We start from the raw sequence: 23,984 nt of genomic DNA, 5'->3' as shown, positions 1-23,984 counted from the left end.
CACAAAAACCCAGCGTCTGGATCTCAACGAGCTATAGGCACCAGCCCATCAATGCATCTCCTGATCCATACATACATACATACACACTCTGACATTGATGGATTGCTGACCTGGATTGACGTCAGTGAGCAGCAAGTTTCATAAACAGAAGTTTGTAAAGCGTACAATGTGTGAGGGCTGCTGGGTCTGAGAGTTCTGATTTTAGCAGGCAGAGGAGCAAAGATGCGAGAGGGGTCGAAGCCTCGAGGCTATATGATGAAATGAAACTTAACAGATATATTCAGACACATTTTCTTAGGGCGAGCAGAGCGAAAGCCTGATGGAAGATATTGGACGGGTTTATTTGATCGTTTACTTTTCAGATTTTGGAAAGAGAGGGAGATATATATTTATTGGTAATCTGATCCGAATTGAAACGTGTCAAAAGTCATCCACACAGTGAGTTGTCGTAAAGGACTGGTTAGGTTCTTGCACAGATAGCTTCAGGCAATGATGTGGCACTCCTGCTCTTCTTGTGGCTGGACAAAATGGATGTAAGCCTAAAGTGGCCCACTTTGAAATACCAAATGTGGCCCAAATATCCCAAAACAATTGTGAGCCTTTTTAAAGCAAACATGCGATCTGGGTGAGCTGTAATCTGGATTTTAACCTATAGTGGCCTGTTTGGTAAAATGATAATTATGGCCCAAATAATACAAAATAAATTCCAGCCACCATTGGCACCTTGACATGTTTGCTGACCTGCAGTAGGACTTACTTGTGGCTCAGATCTGGTGACAGCAGCCGACCGCCCAAGTGCCATTCAAGCTGGTATGTAGACTGGATGTGGGCAAAATATGGGCCAAAACTATTTTGATATGAAATCTTTGGATTTAATTAGACCTGAGAATAATGATCAACAACAATTAAAAAAAATAAAAGCCAAGACCTCCAGCTGAAAATCAAGTGTTTTTCTTGGTACACTGATGTGACACATGTCAATTAATATTTAACCCGGCACAGAGACATCACATGCGCTGCTGGCGCCACGTAAAAAGGTTTTATCAGAGAAAACAAGCAGCGAGTCTCTCTTATCCATCGGAGTGTAAATGTTGCGCACGAACAGGATTGCAGAGGATTGCACTTCTGTGTTTTTATCTTAACAAGTGTCTAATGTAATCTTTTTGCCGGAATTCGGGGTTCAGTGTGCAACGTGAACAACCCCATGACATGGGGAGGGGGGGCAGTGACGTCAGACTGGCCCCAGACAGAGGGCGCGAGTACGAGGATGCACCGCGGGGGCGCGCACATGCGCACACAGGCTCAGTCTCATCCCTGACATGAGCGCGGGCGCGTCAATATACACACAGAGAGCGGAGCGGCGCTTTGGGTACAGTGGTGCTCCACAGCGGAGAGAAATCCAGGCAGGCACAGCTAGACACCTTCACGCACCGAGCGCAGAGGTTTGATTGCGGCGCAGTTTGCGTGGCGGCCGGGGACCCGATCTTTTTAAACCATGCTGGATTGACTGAAGAGAGGCAACTACAATCAATGGCTTGGATTTGAAATCGTTCAACATTTATTGGAAAAGAGCGTGAGATAGAGCCACAGTGAGAGAGAGCGGGAGAGAGGAGCGCGAGGGAGAGAGCGAGAGTGGCGAGAGGGGTGGAAATAAAGATCCTTTCAACGATGGAGCTTACAATGGAAAACATTGGAAATCTGCACGGTGTGCCTCACTCCCATCAAAGCGACTTAATGAACTCTGCACACGCGCGCCAGTCGTCGTCGCATCGGAACTTGGTGTCGCACGGACGGTCAGCCATGGTGTCCAGCATGGCCTCGATACTGGAGGGAGCGGGGGACTACCGCACGGACCATGCTCTGTCCGGCCCCCTGCATCCGGCGATGACCATGTCGTGCGACTCCGGGATGAGCCTGAGCAGCACCTACACCACGCTGACGCCGCTGCAGCACCTGCCCCCCATATCCACCGTCTCCGAGAAATTTCACCATCCGCACCCGCACTCTCACCATCACCCGGCGCATCAGCGACTCGCGGCCGGGAACGTCAGTGGCAGCTTCACCCTGATGAGGGACGACCGAAGCCTCGCTTCCATGAGTAACCTCTACGGCCACTACCCCAAAGACATGTCCGGCATGGGTCAGTCCCTGTCCCCTCTGTCCAACGGTCTGGGGTCTTTGCACAGCTCCCAACAGACTCTCAGCGCCTACGGTCCCGGAGCTCACCTGTCCAACGACAAGATGCTCTCCTCTGGGGGCTTTGAGTCCCACGCAGCCATGCTGTCCCGGGGAGAGGAGCACCTGGCCCGGGGTCTCGGGGGCCACGGAGGCGGGCTCATGACATCCTTGAACGGCATCCACCATCACAGCCATCCGCACTCTCAGGCAAACGGGTCCATGCTCTCAGACCGGGACAGGCAGACGGTGGTGGGAGGCGGGCAGGGAGCTGGGTCGGGGCAGGTGGAGGAGATAAACACCAAGGAGGTGGCGCAGCGAATAACGGCGGAGCTCAAGCGCTACAGCATTCCCCAGGCCATCTTTGCTCAGAGGATCTTGTGCCGGTCCCAGGGAACTCTGTCCGATCTGCTGCGGAATCCTAAACCGTGGAGTAAACTCAAGTCTGGCCGGGAGACGTTCAGGAGGATGTGGAAGTGGCTGCAGGAGCCTGAGTTCCAGCGGATGTCGGCGCTCAGGCTTGCAGGTGAGTGAGGAGACAGCTCCCAACCTGAGTGATGTGGAGGGATCAATTAGAAGTCAATGTGGCGAGACTGTCAATACCTGCTCAAACAGACATTACTAGAAGTTATTAGTCGATTGTATCGAGGAAAACTTCATCATGACAGTTGGGGTGTTAAATGTTTTGGGGGGGATCTATATTTTGATTGATGCTACGATCCATGATAGTACAGCTGTTTGTGCAGCACCTGGGTGGGTGGTTGGGGGGGGGGGGGGGGTGATAAACAAAAGAGAGGTGGCATCTCTCCAAAGCAGAACGGGTACAAACACAGCCCGTACAGACGTGTTTGGTTTTTACGTGTACACCCCCCCTCCCCCCTCCCCCTGTCTCACCTTCTTTTTCTCTCCCTCACACAAACAAAAACACACAGAGGACGAAGTCAAACAAAGGAAATCAAAGCTGAGACCAGAATTGATCACATCTCGCAGCTATTACTTAAAACGCACTAAAAAAACAAAACAAACATACAGCCTAAGATAACTGCAGCTCAAACAACCCAGTTACAGTTCACCAAACGCACTTGATTTAACACTTTGGCTCTTCATCTGTCAAATCGTTGCAAACGAGGATCGTCTGAGGCCTGGCCAAAGAGTCAGGGGCAGCGTGACCCCCAAAGGATCAATATTTCAGGTCCAGGGGTCCCCTTTCAGAGTGGCAGATAATAATAAATGATCGATTCGGATCAGAAAGACAGAGACACAAACAGATGCGTCTTTCTCTGGCCTCTGTGGTCGCGATGTGCAGATATAAAGAGATATCTTGTCTCCAAAGTTGGTTTAGGGCCCGTTGTAGATATTCCCGCAGCTGTCGACGTATGAGTGGGACACTGTAGCAAAAACGACTAGTCACTCCCACTGTTCAATATAAGAGACGATTTGTAACCCAGATCCTTACTGCCTCTACCTGGATGTTTAATATCCTTGATGCATTGCTCTGATTTGTTTTGCTCCGAGATTATCCCACTAAACGCTGTGATTTGATCCAACACCACCGCCCCCTTCCTTTAAAACCCCTGTAACACTTACAACCTGCTAAACAGGACGTAATGAAACCGAGAGACGTCGCAGCGGGGTTAAAACAGAGATGTGAGTGAGAGGTCCCCTGTCATTGATGTTTGTGTAAAGGCCCTTTTCAGACGTGCATGCGCTCCCAAACGTCAATCAGCTCCTCTGCGCCGTATTTCAGAGAACAGTTCAATTAAGCAGATATAGTGGCATATTTTAGTTCCAGTCGATGCCCTATTGAAAAGCACTTAATGGCATGTAAATTGTTCCTTTGCGCATTTAGTGGGGTTCTGGTAAATAAAGATTTAAACACTCCCACAATTGTCTCTTTAAGTGCCACTGCTGTTAAAGCTAATTAGGCTGTGGGGTTTTATATCTTCCACACCCGGAGTCAGGATAAAAACCCCCCAGTCCAACTGACGTGTTGGAGTGTGGCACAGTCTTGTGCGCACTGAGCACCTACCGCGTTTTGTAATGTGGTTTGGGCTCAGGACAGCGTGTACAGGTGTATAAGGTGCGCGCACGCGTGATTGTGTGTGTGTGTGTGTGTGTTTGTGTTTGAATATGCGTGTAATACAATACATACAATGTATATGTGTGTATATGCATGTAACTCTACATACAATTAATTCAATCAAACAATTACAATTACAAAAAGGTAGAAGAGGAAATTACCATATTAACTCTACAATAGCAAACTTTATAATATTTTCAATCCACATTGTATTAATTTGTATCTGTTTTCATCTAACAAAAATGTGTTTGTATGTATTACAATACATACAATATGTGTGTATAGATATGTCACTACAATTACAATTATTACCGTTAAATACCTAAAATTCCAAAAAGTTAATCTTATCCACGTTCTATTAATCTGAATCTGTATTAATCAAACACAAATTGTGTGTGTGTGTGTTTTGTTAGGCTGCACAACACTCTTTATTTAACCCAGCCTATATAGATGTTATAAATAGTCAAATTTCTAAATGTATAATAAAACATTACATGGTTCTTCTAAATATAATATTTCTACAAAATCTGTTTATTTCCTCGTGTTGAAACAGTAGGTTTTCAGCCTGTATTGCTCTCCCTGAATTCATTTGGCTGAAATGACAAATGACTTTGTATGTAAATGCACGGGCAACATTTTTACTTATTGCATTTAAAATCGCCATTATCCTCAGGTCCGCATGTGGGCTGAGAGTATATGGGGGGTGCTGGCTGGGTGGGGGGTGATGCTGAAAGTCAGGCTGGGCCATACTCGGTCGGCCACATCAATCAATAAATTCAAATTACTATTCCAAATTCATCACAGTCACACAAATCAATGCAGCTGCCCTGCTTAGCTAATGTGAAAATGCCAGTGTCTGCACACACACACACACATGACAATCTAGCCCTGAAACGAAAAAAACCCACACACAGACATACAGCCCTGTTTGGCGGGATTGTGTGTCCTTCACGCTCAACATCTCCCAATGCAACGAGGGCACAGACCCACATGCTTCCCCATCTATTGTGTAAGGGCAATAACACCACGGCCAGGCAAACAGCGAGGCTTTTTATTATATGCTACATATCCTCTGCACTTTAAGGCACATGCATCAGTCCACTACAGTGTTAAATAAATGGGGCAGCTTCATTGTTAAAGCTCTGCGAGTGAGAGAGACTCCGGGCGACGTGAGGTTTGGGAGGCGTTTAAAGATCGTATAAACGATGAAAACAATTCGTCTTTGCATCTGTGTTGAATTCCACACTCCATCTCAATGTATTTGGTCGGGTCAATACAGCCCTGATCGATAAGGATAGCCAGTGCATCTATCAATTATCCCGCCTCAGCACTCTCTCCCATTGGTCTCTCCCCTGGAGCAGAGAAGGGGAGAGTGAGAGTGAGAGAGGGGGGAGGCTGGATCCGGACAAAAGGGGGAGGAAAAGGGACAGCTGTTTTAAAAGAGAGAGAAAGAAAGGAAGAAAGCTACTGCAGAGGCCTTTTCCTATACTGTAATCATGTACACCCTCTCACTCATCTGCCCTTTGGGGTTTGGGTTATACAGCCATTGGTTAGCCTCACACCTTTAACACATCTTTCCACACAGATGCTGCACAACAGAAAATAATGTATGTTTGTGTTAAAATCCCATAAACAACACATTGTAATTCCCAGTAGCATGAATTATAGACGTATTTCTCACCAGATATATCCTCTAAGACCTTGATTCCTCTGTGCCATGACATACCAAGATCCGACTCACAAAAAGGCGCACTTGTCTCATTACCATCTGAATGGCCGGAGACACGTGCCAGGGGTGCACAGGTCAAGACCCACAGGACATGGAGGGAAAACATTGTTCCGAATGAGGGTGCAGAGAGGCCGCCATTCACATCACACATTACAATGGACTACACACGCAGTCTGTGCAGTGAATGCAGGCAGGCCCTGCAGTCCTGGAGCAACTCCCACCCCCCATCCCTGTCACACTGCGCACATTTTCCTGCGTAAAGCCCTCCATCTTTTTATTTGGTTGAGTAAAAATATTTTCATAGGGATGACCAGCAGCTCCTAGGTTATTTCCTGGGCATTTTTCTTAACTGGATGCCGAAAATAGATTCTATAAGCATATTTTAGAACAAAGTGCTTGACTAAAAATCAACTACGTTATTATATTATTAATTTGCTGTATATTTCACCGGTAGATGCAAACAGTTGGTTACAGGTTTTTACTATTTCCCTTCACAATAAAGGCAAATATAGATTTGGTGGGCTTGTGGTGCTGTCCATGGTGCTGAAGCGTGCGCCCTAAAAACTGACCTGCAGCATATTGTCTCTGTTTTGAGGACAGTCCAATGTGGTGAGCGAGGGTTTTTTACCATTACATAGTTAATAGCATTCTTGTATAGGCCCTAAACACCATTATTTCATCCAACAGCTTCCACTCATCGATCAATATTACAATCCACAATCGTGTCAATCACAGCATCCTACTTTCCTGTCCAGTGCGAAGCAACGCGGGGGTTTCCATTTAAATCACATCCCTGGCTTTTGTTTGTTGTATGCATTGGAGCTGCGGAATAAATTTGGACCCTCATGCGAAAAAAAATAACCCATAAACAGTCACGAGTGATGCTCTTTTTTGGGGAGGTCATTTGAGCCATGGATAATGGGTTTAATTGGATTGAGCATTAAGATGTGATTGATGCCGGATAGGCTAATCTAAAACAGGATTTTTTTTCCCTGCATGAAGACTCGGCTTGATGTTAGCCTGCGAAATGATCGATTGATACGTTAATAATTGATGTGTGAGGGAAAGATAGGGGAGTAAACAGTGCAGCTGCGGTTTTCAGAGCCTCGTTGTTCGTTAAGCGCATGAGCTGTAAGTACCGAGACGCGCATGTACGAGCATCGCCTTTGAAATCCTCTGGTGGGAGAGCAACAGTCATTTTCTTGAGGTTATACCTCCGGGCTATTTTGCTTAAATCCCGGGGTTCAGCGCAGCTCGTGGCAGATGAGATGACATCTCACGCCGTGCATCATTATCTGCAGCCCTGAGTGAGGAAGCATGGTCCATGTGTGTGTGTGTGTGGTGGAGGCAAAACCCAATTAATTCAACTTTAAATTAGTAGCCTATAAATCTTCATGTTGTAGGATGATATTAATATTTATCACACACACATATAGTCTAAAATATGATTGATTTTAGCTAGATTTGGACTGTTTGCAACTATAGAGTCCACAGCTCCCCAGCCTGCATTACTGTAGGCCTATCTATAACACAGGACAATATTATATAGCACCAGCTCCAGTCTTCCCTGCATACGTGTCGCCTCCTTCTCTCCTGTGTGTATGTGATCGGGATGTAGAGTGCGTCTGCGCCACATTGTTAAGGCCGATCTGGCGAGCCCTGAATCTGTATCGATTTCCATTCCCCCGGCCTCTCCTCTCCATCTCTGGAGCTGCGCCATGCAGCCATGCAACCCCCCCCCCCACACACACACACTTCCCTCACACACATCCCTCCATCTCCACCATGCAACACCATTTCTCCCATTAACAGCTCAGCCTTCATAATACACAACAGAATGACTAATGAAGGCACACGCGCTCTCAGGCAGGCTTGTTGCTCACCTCCCGACTGCTCCGGTCAAAAACGGTCAAATGCTGACGTTAAAATCTGAGAGGTATAAATATATACACGTTTATATTTCTGTGATGGAAACCACGCAAAGTTAACAGTCGTTTAACCTCTTCGTCTCTGATTATACATCCCTCCCACACTGCTCCGTCCTCCGCACACACGTTGACCATGCCAAACGAATTATTTAAGATAAGGTAAATTTAATAGAAATCAGATGAGTCCAATTCCAATTCACACGGGTGGGGGTGGGGGACGGGGACGGGGGGGCACTTAGTAATTAGAAATGCAGCAGAGGTCTGTACAGTCTCGAATACCGTCTCTTCTATTTTAGATGATCAATTCCTACGCTACTCCGTCGCCCCCTCGCCAAGCCGGATCGATAGGAGAGAATGACCTTTAAATCAAATTGCTGGCAGAGTCGACTGAATGCACGCGGCTAGCATCAAAGGGTTAATGGCACTGAGCCCCCCGCCCCCCCTCCACACACGCACACGCACGCGCTCGCGCTCACACGCACATACAAACTCCATCCCTCCTACCCTTATAGGCAGAAATACAAAAGGGCCCCCAGATCGCAGATAATCATAATTAAATCTGATTATTCGTCTTTTAGGCATAGGAGTCAAGTGGCTGCGCAAAAAAAGGATTTCCAAGATAAAGGTTGTGTGTGGATCTGTTTGTGGTGATGGCTGATGTCAAACAAATCAAACTGCGGCTTTTGACCTTCCAGTGTGTGTGTGTGTGTGTGTGTGTGTGTGTGTATGTGTGTGTGTGTGTGTGTGTGTGCGCGCGCGTGTGTGAGTGTGTGGGTGGGGGGGGTTACATAAGACCCAAGGCCAGTGACGGTTATACGGAGCTCACCGTGCAGCTAACCCCTGTTGTTATGTAACACCGGTGGACTACCCCCCAAAATCTGACGCATGCAAGGCTTCCCTGCAGCTCCTGCAACCTCCTCCTTCAACCTGATCCAAACAAACACTGGCCCAATGACCCCACCGGCCTCACACTGTAATATATCACTGAGGAAACACCTGAGATATACATAACTGTGAGATCTGGTGTTTCTGCTCCCACTGAGTGGGAAGTCTGATATGTGGGGTAAATAAGTAACGGACTACTTTTCGGGTGGATAGGTCGTAAATCTGTGTCCGTGCAGCGCCGCTGAAGCAGCAGCAGTGAGGAGGCAGCGACGTGTCCACACATTGGCTGCTTATCTGACTTCCCGTCAGCCCATCGCTTATTAAAGGCCCGATAATGGCTTGTTTAATGCGCAGGCTAAAAACACGAGGCAAGGACACTGTCCACGCAATTACTGTGAGGAGAGGCCGGAGTCCACTGTAAGGTTTAAAATAACAGATGGGAGTTGTTTCATTTCACAATAGCTGGAACATATGACATTCAGTAGATACTCTACAATAGATATATTAAAGATTTGAGATCAAATAAATCAGATTCTACTTATATCTTCCTGATACATATCGATAAAAGGAATTTGATGTATTTGGGAGTTGATAAGAAGAAAATATAAGCAACATATTTTCCTCAGTCATATCACAAATTAAATGATGTCTCGTAAATCTGCTACACTGAAGGAAGAAACATATTTTCAGAGCCAGTAAAATATGGAATGAAGTGTTGAACTTGACATTTTAGAAACGCAGTGCGTTCAGTCTTATATTTTTTTATAAATATGTCTGTACGAGTGATAATGCGAAAGGGAAACAGAGACGTGGTGGTTCGGATTCTGCTGCTGACAAATGTGCCTCGGCCTTTTTTGAAATGAGACCCTGCAGATGGTTTGTACAGAACCTCTGAGTCTCAGGGTCGATCACAACAAAGCCGCAAACACACACAAACACACATACACACACGCACGTACGCAAACGCACATGCACAAACGCACATACACACGTTGGTGTGTATCGTACCCACAGATGCAACTCGAAACTCCGGTTGGGCAACCCCACACAGATCAACAAAGGAACAAAACGACTGTGAAATCAATTGATGGATGAATCGATGTCAGCCCATAAAGCCTTTGTATTACATGTTATTAAATATAACGAACTGGCTGCGGGTTATTCTAAAATTATTAATTTAACTTTTAATTCGTCTTTACTGAGCCGACAATAAAATGCTGACTTATTATTTCTACTGTGTGAGGAGAACACTGCAAGTGTGTGTGTGTGTGTACTTTAATATTTTTCGTTTTCTTTACGTTTTATATTAAAAGACAGCAGTTTTAAATACCATCAAATATATAAATAAGAAATAAATAATACGATAAACAACAACACCAATTATAATTATAACAATACTACTACTATTATTAATGATGATAACGATGGTCTATATATATCTTTGTTATTATGATCATTATCTATTTTTTAACATATTCTATGTTATCAATCATCAAGTATTTTGGCAAAACCCTGTAATGAAAAGGTATTTTACTAAGCAACTGTAAAAATTAAAATGTTGTAAAATGCAGGATAAAAATTACTATACTACACAATTTCGACTCATTCGATTTGCCAACGGTGACAAATGGAATTTAAAATAAAATGATTAAGATTTTATTTTATTCGATGTAATATCTCGGGGGTTGGTTGCATTAAAGGATTAGCAGTGAAGTCCATAAGCGCAGGGTTACACGTATTTCACTCTCCTCCTGTCACATGATTACGTTGAATTGAATGTGGAAAATTCGTACATGTTGAAAAGCTGTCCGTCTCCCGACAGACTGAAGCGAGTCCTCTGACTGTGCGACAGAGAAGACTTGAGCAGAGAGGTGACAGCCAGGAGCGCTGCTGACATTTGAGGGAATTCATTTATCTTTTCTAAATATGCGCACCTCACCATTACCAGTGGTAACATGGACAGGAGAAGGGAAACGTTGACCTGCTTGACCTGTGTAAACCTGAATATAGCCCTGCAGGATTTAAAGGTTGATTATTACCGGGAGCACAATAGTTCGGGCTTACTTTCTTTCAATTTTCCTTCGCATATCGGACATTTTCTTTGCTTTCCCACTATTCCAGAGCTTCGGGCAGATTTACGCAGCTTTAAAAACGCGTGTAAACTCTGCTCAGTAAATGAAAAGGAGCTTAAGGGGAGTTTGGGTGCTGGCACCGGCCTCACATCCGCATGGATGCCAGAGCTGAGAGCCTATTGAGCGGCCACAGAGCTTCTCCACCCACCGCTCACCCTCCAAATCCACAAGAGCCCACAGAGACACACAACCGTTGCAATGTTAATTCATTGCTGTTAATTCCTTATGCGGTGGATTTGATGGTTTATCTCTGTTTCTATTGTTTTTTTTTAACGTGAAAGTGTTTTTATTTTATTTCATTCAGATTTTGTGCAGAACATAACGAGTTAACTAATAACGTATACACATCTATAACAACATTCAAGCATATTTTTCCAAATTTCTCGATGTAAAGAAAAAATCTAATAAATTCATTAATTACCGAAAAGACACTTTCACACTCATAGACACACGTTGCTATGTGTCGGACCTACACACACCTGTTGTTCTGGGGCATGACAAAGTACAGGCCTTTCATCGCAGTCTTCAAAATGAAGGCTCGTGATCATTACTGCCATCACGCATAACTGGTCAAAGCAATTATGAATGAAATCAATGATAATCGCGGGTAAGAGTATCACACTAACAATGGATCCACTCACACAAATAAATGGCGGACCGAGGCTGCTATTAAACTGGCCAAAAGAGAGAGAGATGATAATAACGCAAGTTTAAATTCAGTCGCACTGTTCATTCAATCATGCGCTTAAATGGCTCAGTGCATTTAATTATATAAAACCTTACAAGGAGGGTGATCACCACAGGCAGCAGCCGCCCCTGATTAATGCATTTTGCACTTAGCACTGTGCAATTTCGCAGGTTTACCACTGGGTTGCAAATAACACGTGGGGGCAAAAACAAGGATTGGAATTCTATTTCTCAGGTGCATTTTTCAATTCAGTTCAATTCTCGCACCGAGTCGCAACATACGTTGTCTCCAGGCTATTTGCATAGTCAGAGTCAGTTCCCACAAGGAGCGAGTGTTGGAGACTGTGGACGGGAAGAAACCTCCAAGGAGATCCGGACACAATCTGCGTCGACAGGTTCGGGTGAGCAGAAAAAGACGGGGGAGAGGGAAGAGCGAGAGGGGGAGAGAGAGAACACGAACAGTTGTGTAACCGTCATATAAGCACTGTCAGATTGGTTGGTATTATGGAAATAACAATAGTGATACTTCGAGATATAATGATGTTATTAGGGATGGAAGCACAGTTCAATAGCAGTAGTAAAATTAAGATTAGTAGAATTAGTAGTAATGCTATACATGCTGATATATACAGCAGGGTACTACTACTACTTATAGTTATATAATACAATATCTGGATCCTGTAGCTCTGGGGTTACACAAATACAAAATATTTTCGATGTATCCATATATGTATATACTCTTCATCAAAACATATATTTCATGCAATCACGATAGATGATCCTGCAAATTTGAAAAAATAATCAACGCTGAGAAAAATGTTGCAGACACGAGTGTTGCAGCACTGAGGTGCGATGTGTCACCGGGTTCAGGGCTGAGTGTTATTGAAGGGCCAGAGAAGAAATGCCTCGCAGCCGAGTCTCGGGAGGTGGCAAACAAACACACTGTGTCGCTTTATCAGTATATTAACACCAATTCTCACTCATTACATTAAGGAATATTGAGCTGCGAGTGTTTTGGGCCCTGGCGAGAGGCGAGGGAGAGAGAGAGAGAGAGAGAGAGAGAGAGAGAGAGAGCTTGGCACTGCCCTGCAGCCTGGACACAATTGATGCCACAGTGTTCAGAGAGAGGGGCCGTGCGCGTACACGCAGCCATCAATCTTTAGGGCAACAGCCCGTGCGAAACAACAGAGACGTTACTTAATAAACAGACTGAAGCTCAAACGCGAGGCTTCTTGCAAATAAACGCACATAGATTATCAGTGAGGAGCAGATTGCCTTCCAGTGATGAACGGCCTGCGGAGTGTGTGCATATGTGCGTTAGGGTGTGTGTGTGTGTGTGTGTGAAAGAGAGAGAGGAACGCGCCGAACCATAACCGGTAAACATGTTTATTGGTAAATGAATTAAATTTGACCTGGGCTGCTGTACAGGGATCACAAACAGGGCTCCGTGATTGGATTTCACACCGCGGGAGACTTTGGAATAAAGTAATACAAACGAACCAACAAAAAAAACAACAGAAAGGCAGCAGCAACATTTAAGATGCAGATGTGCGCTCGTGGTTTCATGGGCACAATATTAGTGGAGCTTTGACTTTCTCATCATGAGCAGGAAGGGCAGTGATGATCAATAAATGATTAATGCTCACGGTGGACTCGGGGCAGGAGGCAGCTGCTGGATCATACAGTCAGTCCACACAGGTAAAACAGCAGATGATCATTGACTCGCCTTTTTTTTCCCCTTCCTCCTCCTCCTCTTCCACACCGTGTTTTCAGAAAGCTGGATCATCACATCCCCTGCTTCGTTCATAGTGGAGGTGGTGGGGTTTCCACGTTTCCGTCCACCCCCACCCCACCTCCCCACACGCACACACACACACTCCATGAATCTCCTCCCCGGGCCCAAGCATGCGCTCCCCCCTCTCCGAGGCATAATTAATTGGACGAACTGAATTTCACACACGAATTATTCACGAATCTATCGATCGATATTGAACACCCAGGGCCTTTCTCTTAACCTCGCTTGGTCTGTCGTGAAGCAAAGAATATTAATGTCATCAGCGGGGAAAGGAAATAGGCCCAAGTTATGGAGTTTTCAGCCGAGCATAAAGGAAAGGGGGGAAACGAATCACTCATTGAGGAATCTGATGGAGGAAAAGGTGCAATCAGGTAAAATATATTCAATGGCATGATCTGATTCATTCATAGGGAATGATAGCAAAAACATTTTACAATATAACAATATAAAAATGATAATAACTGAGTTTTGTCAGATGTGGATGCTGCAGCTCTGGTCAAGGTGCATGAGCAGAATCCGATCCAGGGAAGGTATATTCAGTGACACGATCTGCTTCATTAATTTAGAATAATAAATCATATTACAATATAACAATAAATAATCAAAATAACAGTAGACGAGTATTGCCAGATGTGGATCCTGCAGCTCCGGAGTCAAAGCTGCGTCTATTGCAAATGTGCCAAAATAAACCCCAGGACGCACATGTATTTGTTTATCGGTCTCTGTGTTAGGATGTTTTCAAAGTGGGTCAGCTCTTGTTCACACACACCAGGTGAGAGAAGTCACATCTGTCTGTGTCCGTGCGTGTGTCCGCGGGGTGCGTTCGCCTCACAAAACAACTCCCAACACCAAAAAAAAACAGGATTTCTGCTCCTGTGCACGACTTCATGTCCGTCTCTCTGCTCGGTGCCTACTGTAGCTCTAAAAGCTGCAATGATCGATTTTTTTCTTTTCTACGCCGAGCTTGGTTCAGTAATCAGGGCCCCCTTCCTCACCGATCGATCGATATTGATTAGTAAATCCAGCGCCTGTAGCAAAGGCAGCGCCCCCTGTGCAGCCGGGGCCACGGCGAGAGCGACACCTGCCGATCGAAGCGGCACAAAGCAAGTTAGTCGATCGAGGTGGGCAGGACGTGACTCGCCGGCGGAGAGATGTGGACATAGAAGCTGGGACATTGTTGTGCAGGGACATTGAGACAGAACCAACAAGTCCCCTGGCTACGTGTTTTATGTTCTTATTGTATAAACACATTTATGGATCTATGTTTTCAGATTTTGGGGACTTCAATCCTTCATTCCAAGGGAATCAAGTCATAGATTTTTTTATTTCAACCACCGACCAACAAATAATTTATAACTTTAATCCTAAATTCCAAGGGAATAAAATCATGAATTTGTAATAAAGACCACTGATCAAAAATAATCTCACATGAATTTCCCCTACGTGATTATTGACATCTTAAAAACCCATTCAACACATTTTGTAAGATGCGTCTTTCTGTAATACGTATAAGTTGATTTACTTTCTGCAATTTAATGAAAAGTATAACATTTTTCATTTTGGAGAAAGATAGAGATAAAATTAGCAAAATAACAAAATCACTCAATATATGCATTAATAACAAGGTTTAAAAAAACGGCAGCAATTTCTGCAAAATACTCCATTTGATGGTATAACACCTGATGTGTGGAAGCTTGAGTTTTATTTCTGCTGAAATGTGTGAGGTCACACATGTGGGTGAGCCAAATAAGATAAGAAAGCACACAATAGAGGGAAATGGGGTTTTTAAGTATCTGCAGAAAATACAGATAATTAGACTTAAAGATTGAAATACAAGATTATCATATTATCATTATTGCCTATATAACTAGACCTATTTCGATAATTCTGACTGTAGTAATCTAGCCTGAAACGCAAAGGAATGTGTTCAATATATGTTAACCAATATATAGATATATATAAAAGAAACAGAATTAGAGTTCACTATCTGGATTTTGGGATAAGACATCTCTCTTTGAGTGGCCCACATTTGGATTTGTTCAGTAATGTATAGAGATTAGTAGTGACTGAGCAGGGAAGGACATGTCATGCACGTGAGGACTGTACCTGCTGCTCCTTCTCAGACTTCAAACAGGCCTGGTGGAGCCTCAGTGCATGTGCAGGCTCATCGTCCCGCTGGGAAACGAATCCTCTTCTAGAGAGAGCATGTCTTCACTGAGTGAATCCCTATGATCACCACGTAGCTGATCCAATGAAAGATTCTCTAATCATCCTTGCACCTGAATATTTCATTCATCTCTCCTTACATTGGAAAAACACAAACTAATGTACAAATATAACACACTCATATATTTGCACCTACATTATATCACATGCACGACAATAGACTCTGGCTGATAAATGGTGATATGATCAAAACAACTCATCACAACAACAATGCCATGAATGCAAAGAGATGTATGCAAGTCAGATATATCTAATTTCATACAAGCGTTGCTCAATAGTTTAACGTCCATCAGTCACACAGGATGTAAGCACGAGGTGTGTAAACGAACTGCATCTATAAAAATGAGTTATCAACAGTTCTTGGTGGTGTTTTCAGTGAGGCTGTTGTCATATTGATGAACGACAAATAAATCAATTTGCCGCTAAATCCATCGAAGGAGTAGGGCCTGCCAGCGTTAGTCTGTGGATTACTGGGTTGATATTTAGCTTGGTCTGTGGCTGCGGCTCCAACAGAACCCATGGATTCTGAGGGTTTAAAAGTGTCTCTCGTGTCATTACACTTGGAGCGACTTCGTTAGAGGCCCGCGCCACTGTCAACGATTCCCTCACAAAAGCTTTATGTGACTTCTTGCAGCTTTAATGGTCGTCCTGTGGCATCTGACCTGCGGAGACTTAACTCACCATGACACTGAATAATTTCAGCAAACCATAAAATGACATCACTTTCCTCGTCCTCCTCGTCCTCCTGCTCCTTCTCTTCCTATACTCCTCATTGTCATGACTACCCTTAATCCTGTTATAAATCAAAGTGGGATGAGTGTACATACTGTACATACAAGCATGCATTCGGACGATTCTGAACGTGGCATATTAATATATGCGCACCCGTGTGATATATATTTATACAGCTTCAGTGTTGATGTGAAATATGAATATGATGGATTGGCCTGTGTGCAGGTTAGACATCTGTAGTAAACAGATTGGACTGCAATGGCTGATCAATGGGCTCTGTTCCGCTGTAATTAGACACACAGCGCCACTGCTTGGCTCCAGCCACTTCAGCATAATCACACCCCACCCCCACCCCCCCCCCAACCCAAAGCGTGCGCGCGCACACACACACGCACACACACACGCACACACACACACACACACACACACACGCACACAATTAAAGTCAGAGAAGGTGGAAAAAAAATGTCCTTACATGCATCAGGACACACACACACCCACAGCATGGGAGTGAGACATTATTGAGGGCGAGTATGAAAGTATGAGACAATAGTGAAGGCAGCAGGTGGAGACCCCACAGGGACGGCATCTCTCTCTCCCTCTTTCTCTCCAATTTGCCCTCGTTTTATAGAGACAGTAGGGAGGCTGAGAGGGACACACAGTCTTGTTCTGGCAGGATTCGATCCTCAGCCAGCAGGGGAACGTGTGGCTGCAGAGGTGGTGCCTTAACCTTGCACACACACACACACACACACACACACTCTCTCTCACACAGACACACACACACAACTCCTCCTATACACTGGGCGCCGATTCTGCCTTTTACCCTACGCCTGATGTCTGCTGCTCTCCACCTGTCTCCTACAAATACTTCTGAGTTACAGCACACTTACCCACAATACAGCATGCTATTAACTATTCATTTCTGTGTTCACTGCTTGCAACCCCACCACCAACCCCCCTCCCAAACCTGTAGAAAAAACTATATTCGCCGAGTTTTCTTTTGAAAATTGCTCTGCTTATGGGAAGGGGGCTCATAGCAGCCGGTTAATGCACCTCTTGAGTGTTTGTATTTGGAGAAGGGGGGGGGGGGGGGGGCTGGGAGTGTAGAAAGTGTTATAAATACACTCTCAGAGCTCAATAGAAGGGGGCTCCAGTGGGCTCCGTTTGAAGTAGCAGACTGTAGACCTGCTGGGGGGGAGAATTCTGACCTCAGTCCCCACAGAGAACCCCCCCAATTCCTACAGCAAAGTCGGTCAATATCTCTCTCTCTCTCTCATTCTCCTCCACTCGCAGCCCCTCCCTCCTCTCCTCTGCTCTTCTCTTTGGTTCTTATACACCCTCACACACACACACACGCGCACACTCTCACACACGCACACACTTTGTCTTACTCCTCCACTTTCTCTGTTCTTTTCTCTCCAACCTTTTCTTTGCCTGCGTCGGCCCCTCCTCCGTCTCTCTCATTTCAACACACACTCACAAAATGCTTACTTTTGTGCAACAGTCACTCAGTCCCCCATTGCGACTCAAACTGCATTAATATTGAATCAAACAGCAGTGTCTCCAGCTAGCAGGCAACAGCCAGTCTCCCCCTACCACCCTCCACACACCCCACCCCATCTTTCTCTCACCGCAGGCTGGCTCCCTGTCTGCACTCTGCAGGATGGAAGGAATATTCCCACTGGGCAGGAGGCATGGATTAGCTTTAAATCAACTTTAATATGGCAACAGAGATGGAGCTGTAGAATCTCTGCTGATGTATAAACTAAGTTTTATGTGCTTTAAGTCCTGGCTAATGATACATTTAGCGACTTAATTCCCTCCACATCTTGTCTGTGTTATTTAGCCACGAGATTCTAATCACTTTTGTATATTTACCTTGCTTTGTGTTCTCTTTCCTCTCTCTGCCTCCCACTCTCATCCCCATCCCTCCCACCGCTGCCATCCACACCAAGCCTGCAAGCGCAAAGAACAGGAGCAACACAAGGACCGCAACACGGCGCCCAAGAAGCAGCGCCTGGTCTTCACCGACCTGCAGCGCCGCACGCTCATCGCCATCTTTAAGGAGAACAAGCGCCCATCCAAGGAAATGCAGATCACCATCTCCCAGCAGCTCGGCCTGGAGCTCAGCACCGTCAGCAACTTCTTCATGAACGCCCGCCGCCGCTGCGTGGACCGCTGGCACGACGACCATGGCACCAGCCCCGGGCAGCCAGGCCCATCCGCCACCACTTTCTCTAAGGCCTGAGAGGAGGAGAGGGCCTTCAGAGGGCCAGGGGGAACAGGTTGGAACAACAGGCATCATGGGAAATTTAGCTATGAAGCCTGTCGACAACAACCCACACCTGGCCTGGACCGTCTGAATGTGTCCTCTGCCTGAAAATCCTTTGTGCCATGCAATCATCTTTTTCGTCAGTCAGAATTTAAAGCTCTCACCTGAAACAAGCATAGTCTGAAGGTGAACAGTGAAGTCAGGTTCACTCTGCATTTCTCACAAAAGGACAATCATTGATTCTGTCTTCTTTTGTAAAGAAAATCATTTTTATGGCATCTGTCAAAGTAAAGAGACACCAAAGATTTGATGTTTTTTTTGTCGGACGGTATCTGAATTATGCTTCACCACCCAAGTAGCCACAGATTCTGATTTTTTTTCTTCTCCAAACTCACCTCCTTTGCGTCAGCCTCTCTTACTCTCCGTTACATCCCCTCTACGCCGGCACACGGAAGCAACAAGGGCGAAAGAACGGCAATAAATCTGACAACAGAACAGCACATAGCCTTATTATCCGAGCCCCATCCTGCACACACAAGGCCGTCATAAAGAAAACAACGCAGCCTATGAAAAAAAAACAACAAGGCTTTCCAATTCTCCGCCTCTACCTCCCCCCTCTCCTCTCCTCCTGCTGTAGTCTCCTTCATTCCTTGGCCAAAGGTATTCCCTGATGGCCAGCCATTTCAGAGAGCAGCTCAGCCTGATCATACAGCGAACTAATGAATTGAAAAATGAATCGATGCAGACAGAGGGAGCGGGGCCTTGACCCCTCCTGAAGGTGAAACTCAAGATGCTCGGCAGTAGATACTCAGGTCTTCCGGGCCCAGGTCTATATTTTTTTGCACAGATGTTGGAGGCCTGTGGGGAGACGTGTCGTTGTTCCTCTCAGCCTGAGCCTGAGATTCTGTGTCTCTCTGACCAAACAGCAGAGGCGAGTGAGATGTCTGGACACGCTTTTTTTGTTCTGCTGGGAGCTCTTCCTCTGATCAATAACTGAGAACCCAGCGACGACCACAACACGATCGGGATTCCAGCCAACTGCATTACAGCTGCATACGATAAAGCAGAATGTAAGAGGAGCACATGGAACCCAGTGGAGATGGGGACACAAAGACCTCAGTACTACTACAACTACTACAGCAGCAGCAGCAGCAGCAGCAGCAGCAGCAGCACACCTCTCCCTCCCCAGGTCCTGCAACAGTGCAACAGTGCCCCCTGCTGTCGGTAGCAGACACCTGTGTCCGGCAGAGCGAGGGGGGTTCACAGTGGAGGAGAGGGTGGGAGGGACGAGCCACTAGATGCTGAGGAGAAGTCATGGCACAACACATTCAGGCCCTCACAGCTCTTTGAAGGCAGATCAATAGCTAACCATTATCCTATTGTTGTTCCTCATCCGACCAGCACTGGCGAAGCCGGAGGAGGGGGATGGTTAAAACCGGACGCTGAAATCACAAGGATTTAGCAAAAAAGGCAGGGATTTATTAAACCAATCCAAATCGTACAGAATCGTCTACACAACACAAACACAAATTACACAAAGAGGGGATAGAGAAGTACAACAGGAGCAGTGATGAAAGGCTCATCGAGTGGAGGTTAAATTTACATTATTTGCTTGTTCATTCTTCCACTTCAATCTCATCTGTTTGCAAAAAAAAGGAGGCTCTCAACAAAAAGTGATCCAAACCAAATGTCCTGGTTACTCACGGTCAGTCGCTGTAACCACCACACTCCGCTGACAAAATGCTACAATAATTAGTGCCAATGCTTTACTGCCTTAATGCAAATCAGAGAATATGGTACTAGGGTTCACACACGGCTATACAATGCGCCCCGTGGATGACGGGAGGTGTGTGCCGTAGCCAACCAACAATCAGCTTTTATCTGAATCAAAATATACTTTTTTAGTAAAAGAAAGAAAAAAAAGAATCAGATTTTAAGGCATACAATAACCAAACCTCAAACGACAAAGATACCACACACATAGTATGTGTTACAAACAAAATGTCTCCAACACATACACTGGACACATTTTGAAGCAGAAGTAAAGATGACTCATTCTATCTTTGGTTCTCTACCTCCTCTCCCCTCTTACCCCCATTGCCCCCTCTCTCTCTATCTCTCTCCCTCTCTCTCTCTCTCTCTTCCTCTCTATATTGATGCGGGTATTTAATTAGTACCATAGACACAAAGTTTCTATTTCTTGTTACTATTGTGCTCTGTTGTGCATAAGTAAGGCACCTTGTTGATAAATCAAAAACAAAAAAATGAAGGACTTTTCAAAAGGAAAAAAAGGAGGGATGCAAGGACTGGACGAAGGACGTATGTTTTTTGCCTTCTGTGTGAATATGGACTCGGAGAAGACATTTACCGTGAGAAAGAGAAAAAAAAGAAAAACAGGGAGCTGCTGAAGAGAAGAATAAATGACGGGACGCTTTCTCCTCTTCTGGCATTTCTGTCAGAACTGTACTCTCAGCCCCCTTCAAGCTGAGCCCCAAGAACGGGGTAAAACAGAGAGGGGGGGGGGGAGATGAAACAACGACCTCCAAACGTCCTGGCTGATTCAATGTGTTTTATTGGAGGGTGGGTGTGCGGGGGTCAAAGCCCAGGACTCAATAGTTATCTGTATGGTCTTAAGATGCAACTGTAGCATTTCCAACAATGTAGTCAGATTAGCGGTGCAGATTAGATAAGAGATGGGTCATTGAAGAGGAGCCGGTCGGGACGTACCACCTAACTTCACGTTGCTGTAAGCAGTGGGTTAAAAGACGCCAAAGGAAGATGAGCTAAAATCAAGTTTGTGGTATACAGTTCGGTGAGCCTATAGCTAGATTCAGCTCTAGGTGTTAAGGCCGACAAAATGGCATTTGTTTGTAGTGAGAACCAATGTGGCTACCTCACTAAGCTGAGTGGTTTGTGAAACCGCCACTAATACCAAAGATACTGCAGCCTACCGGTCCCAAGCTGCCTAGGGGGACACATACAAAAACGAAATAACTAGGAGAGCTCCCCCCCTCGTCCCATCTTTGCCCAACACCATCACACTTGCACACATTATACACACACACATGCATTTACATACATGTCAGTAGTAACAGCGCAGTCGGACTGCATCGTGCCACATAGGAGGAGGTGGCCGCCTTGCAGACAGAGTTGAGTGCCTTTTCCCTTCAACCTTGGGTGGGACTGCACTGGACACACACACACAAATGCATGCATAAAGCTGCACACCCATTTACAAACATGCACTCACACACAGACAATGCACCCATAATTGGATGGACAGAAAGGAGGCTGGGTGTGTGTGGGGGGCACAACGAGAGGGACACAGAGTGGGGGCTGTGTCAGCGTTTTCTTCCATATTGACTTTCCATCTTGATACACTAGAATACAAGCACTTTATCATGTAGAAAGTCTATAAAACATTTTCTATACACTATTTATTTGAAACAAAATTATATGTTTACTCCTGAATCTGTCAGAGTCTTTGTTACTGTATCGTTGATCTTCTAGGAGCTCACGGCCTTTGTGTGTACTTTATTTTTTACTTTTCCTTTTCCTCACTCCGCCTCGTGCGCTTTTACTCTCGGCCACTTTGCCTCCCTCACATCAGAGATATTTTTGTGTAACAGAGAAAGAGGGGGGTAAAAAGGCAGAGGCTCAAAGCGCTCAGAGGGCTGTAGTTGTAAAAAAAAACTAAAAATAACAAAAAAACAAACAACAACACACCACTGAATATCTCTTTCTCTCGCTGCACTAGAAAAAGTGTGGAAGACTCACTGACAGTATATATAGACACAATCTCCCCCCCCCCCCACACACCTTCTGTCCAGTCGACCTCTCCCCCTGGCTAGTGCTAAGACCCGGTAGGCGTGTGTTGACAATTAATTCTGAAATACCTCAAAAACCTTTCATGTAAACTTTATGTAATTTAAAACTGAAAAATAATAACTGCTAATGATAAACGATGATTATGAAACTACGATACTATGATAGTTAGTTTTGGAACTTGTGACTTGAAGCTTTATACTGTTAAAATTCCTTTTTATTCGTTCGCTCATTTTCTCTCGTACGTTTCTCTTTCGTTCGTTTTTTGCTACGGCATGTACTTACTGTTTTTTCATAAAGGAAAAAAGACATTGTGAATGTTTCTGTGGAGGGGTTACAAGAGAAAAGAGCAAGAAGAGAAGGCTAGAGTAGAGAGAGAGGGATGAGAGCTACTCACTTTAGTTTCCTTCAAGAGCTCTTTCATAGGCAGGTTCATTTCAAGGGAAAAAGTAGAAAAAAAAGGGAAATTAATGATAAAAATATTATTTGGGCTGGATTTAAAACCAAAAATTGATGTTAAACCAAAGGAGGGATGACCTTTTACTCATCGTTAGCTTTCTTCTGCCTTTAAGTTGTCTTTTCTCTGAAAAAAAATAATATTTCACTGTTACTTTTGAAGGTTCCTGGGTGTGTTCAAGTGCTCCTGATGTTCTTAGAATATTAAAGACCAGCGCCTCCTGTTGAAAAGAAGGTGCGCTTTTTTTTTCTTTTGTGCATGGATATTGTATAACTGTATAGAAACCAACAGGAATGACCTGTGATTTTTGTGGGGAGGAGGAAAAGGATGGAGAGACTCGGGAGTGGGTGGAGAAAGGGTGGAGGATATTTTGGTTATCGAAACAAAAACAAAAAAACTGGGGTGGGAGGACTCGGGTTTTAGGCGTTGGCGGGGTCCTTGTTTTTAGATTTTTTCCGTCACTGTTGGATTCACTGGTTGTGTGCATGTGTTGTTGCAACCCTTCCCCTCCCCCCCCCCCCATGTTTCTTTGATGTATATAAATCCAGACAGTAGGGGGCAGTGTGTGCTGGGGGAGGTCAAACTCCTCTCCTCCCAATCAATAGCATCCAATCTTCATTCCTCGGCTTGAGGTCCTCACTCGGGTCCTGAACTGTGTGTCTTGCTTTTCCAAAGACAGGCTGTTTACTTGGAGTTAATCAGAGGGACACACACAGACCCGAGCGGCCTTGAATATACCTGTGTCTGTCTACATGCTTTTCTTCAATCTGTGTATGTGTGTTCATTTGTACCAATGTGGAAGACAAGTGTTTTCTTTCTTCTTTTTTTTCAATGCTCCTTTACTATGGGTTGCAATATTTGTCATGCTAAAAAATTTGAAACCATTTCTTACTGACTGACCGACCAAGCGACCACAGTGCCACTCGGCAAACCGATCGTCCCGCCATGCAGAAATGTCGTCAGCATTTACTGTCAAACAGCGTATGTGTGTGTGAGTGTCATTTCGCACGCGGGGTGGAAACGGGTCGCCGGTGGGGCTGATGTAGACGACCCCCAGT

At 45.1% G+C, this 23,984-nt stretch overlaps 1 protein-coding gene across 1 annotated transcript; it reads left to right on the top strand.

Annotated features, from left to right (window-relative positions):
• The first annotated feature begins 1,668 nt into the window (after positions 1–1,668).
• On the top strand, positions 1,669–18,620 carry onecut3a (one cut homeobox 3a). Its single transcript, XM_062396001.1, has 2 exons — positions 1,669–2,701; positions 18,328–18,620. Exons 1-2 carry the CDS (start codon positions 1,669–1,671, stop codon positions 18,618–18,620), a joined length of 1,326 nt encoding a protein of 441 aa, XP_062251985.1.
• The last annotated feature ends 5,364 nt before the right edge of the window (positions 18,621–23,984 follow it).

This window comes from Platichthys flesus, chromosome 9 (genome assembly GCF_949316205.1).
Source record: "Platichthys flesus chromosome 9, fPlaFle2.1, whole genome shotgun sequence".
Classification (NCBI taxonomy): Eukaryota; Metazoa; Chordata; class Actinopteri; order Pleuronectiformes; family Pleuronectidae; genus Platichthys; species Platichthys flesus.
Note: the sequence above shows the minus strand (reverse complement) of the source record. Positions and strands in the feature narration are given on the sequence as shown.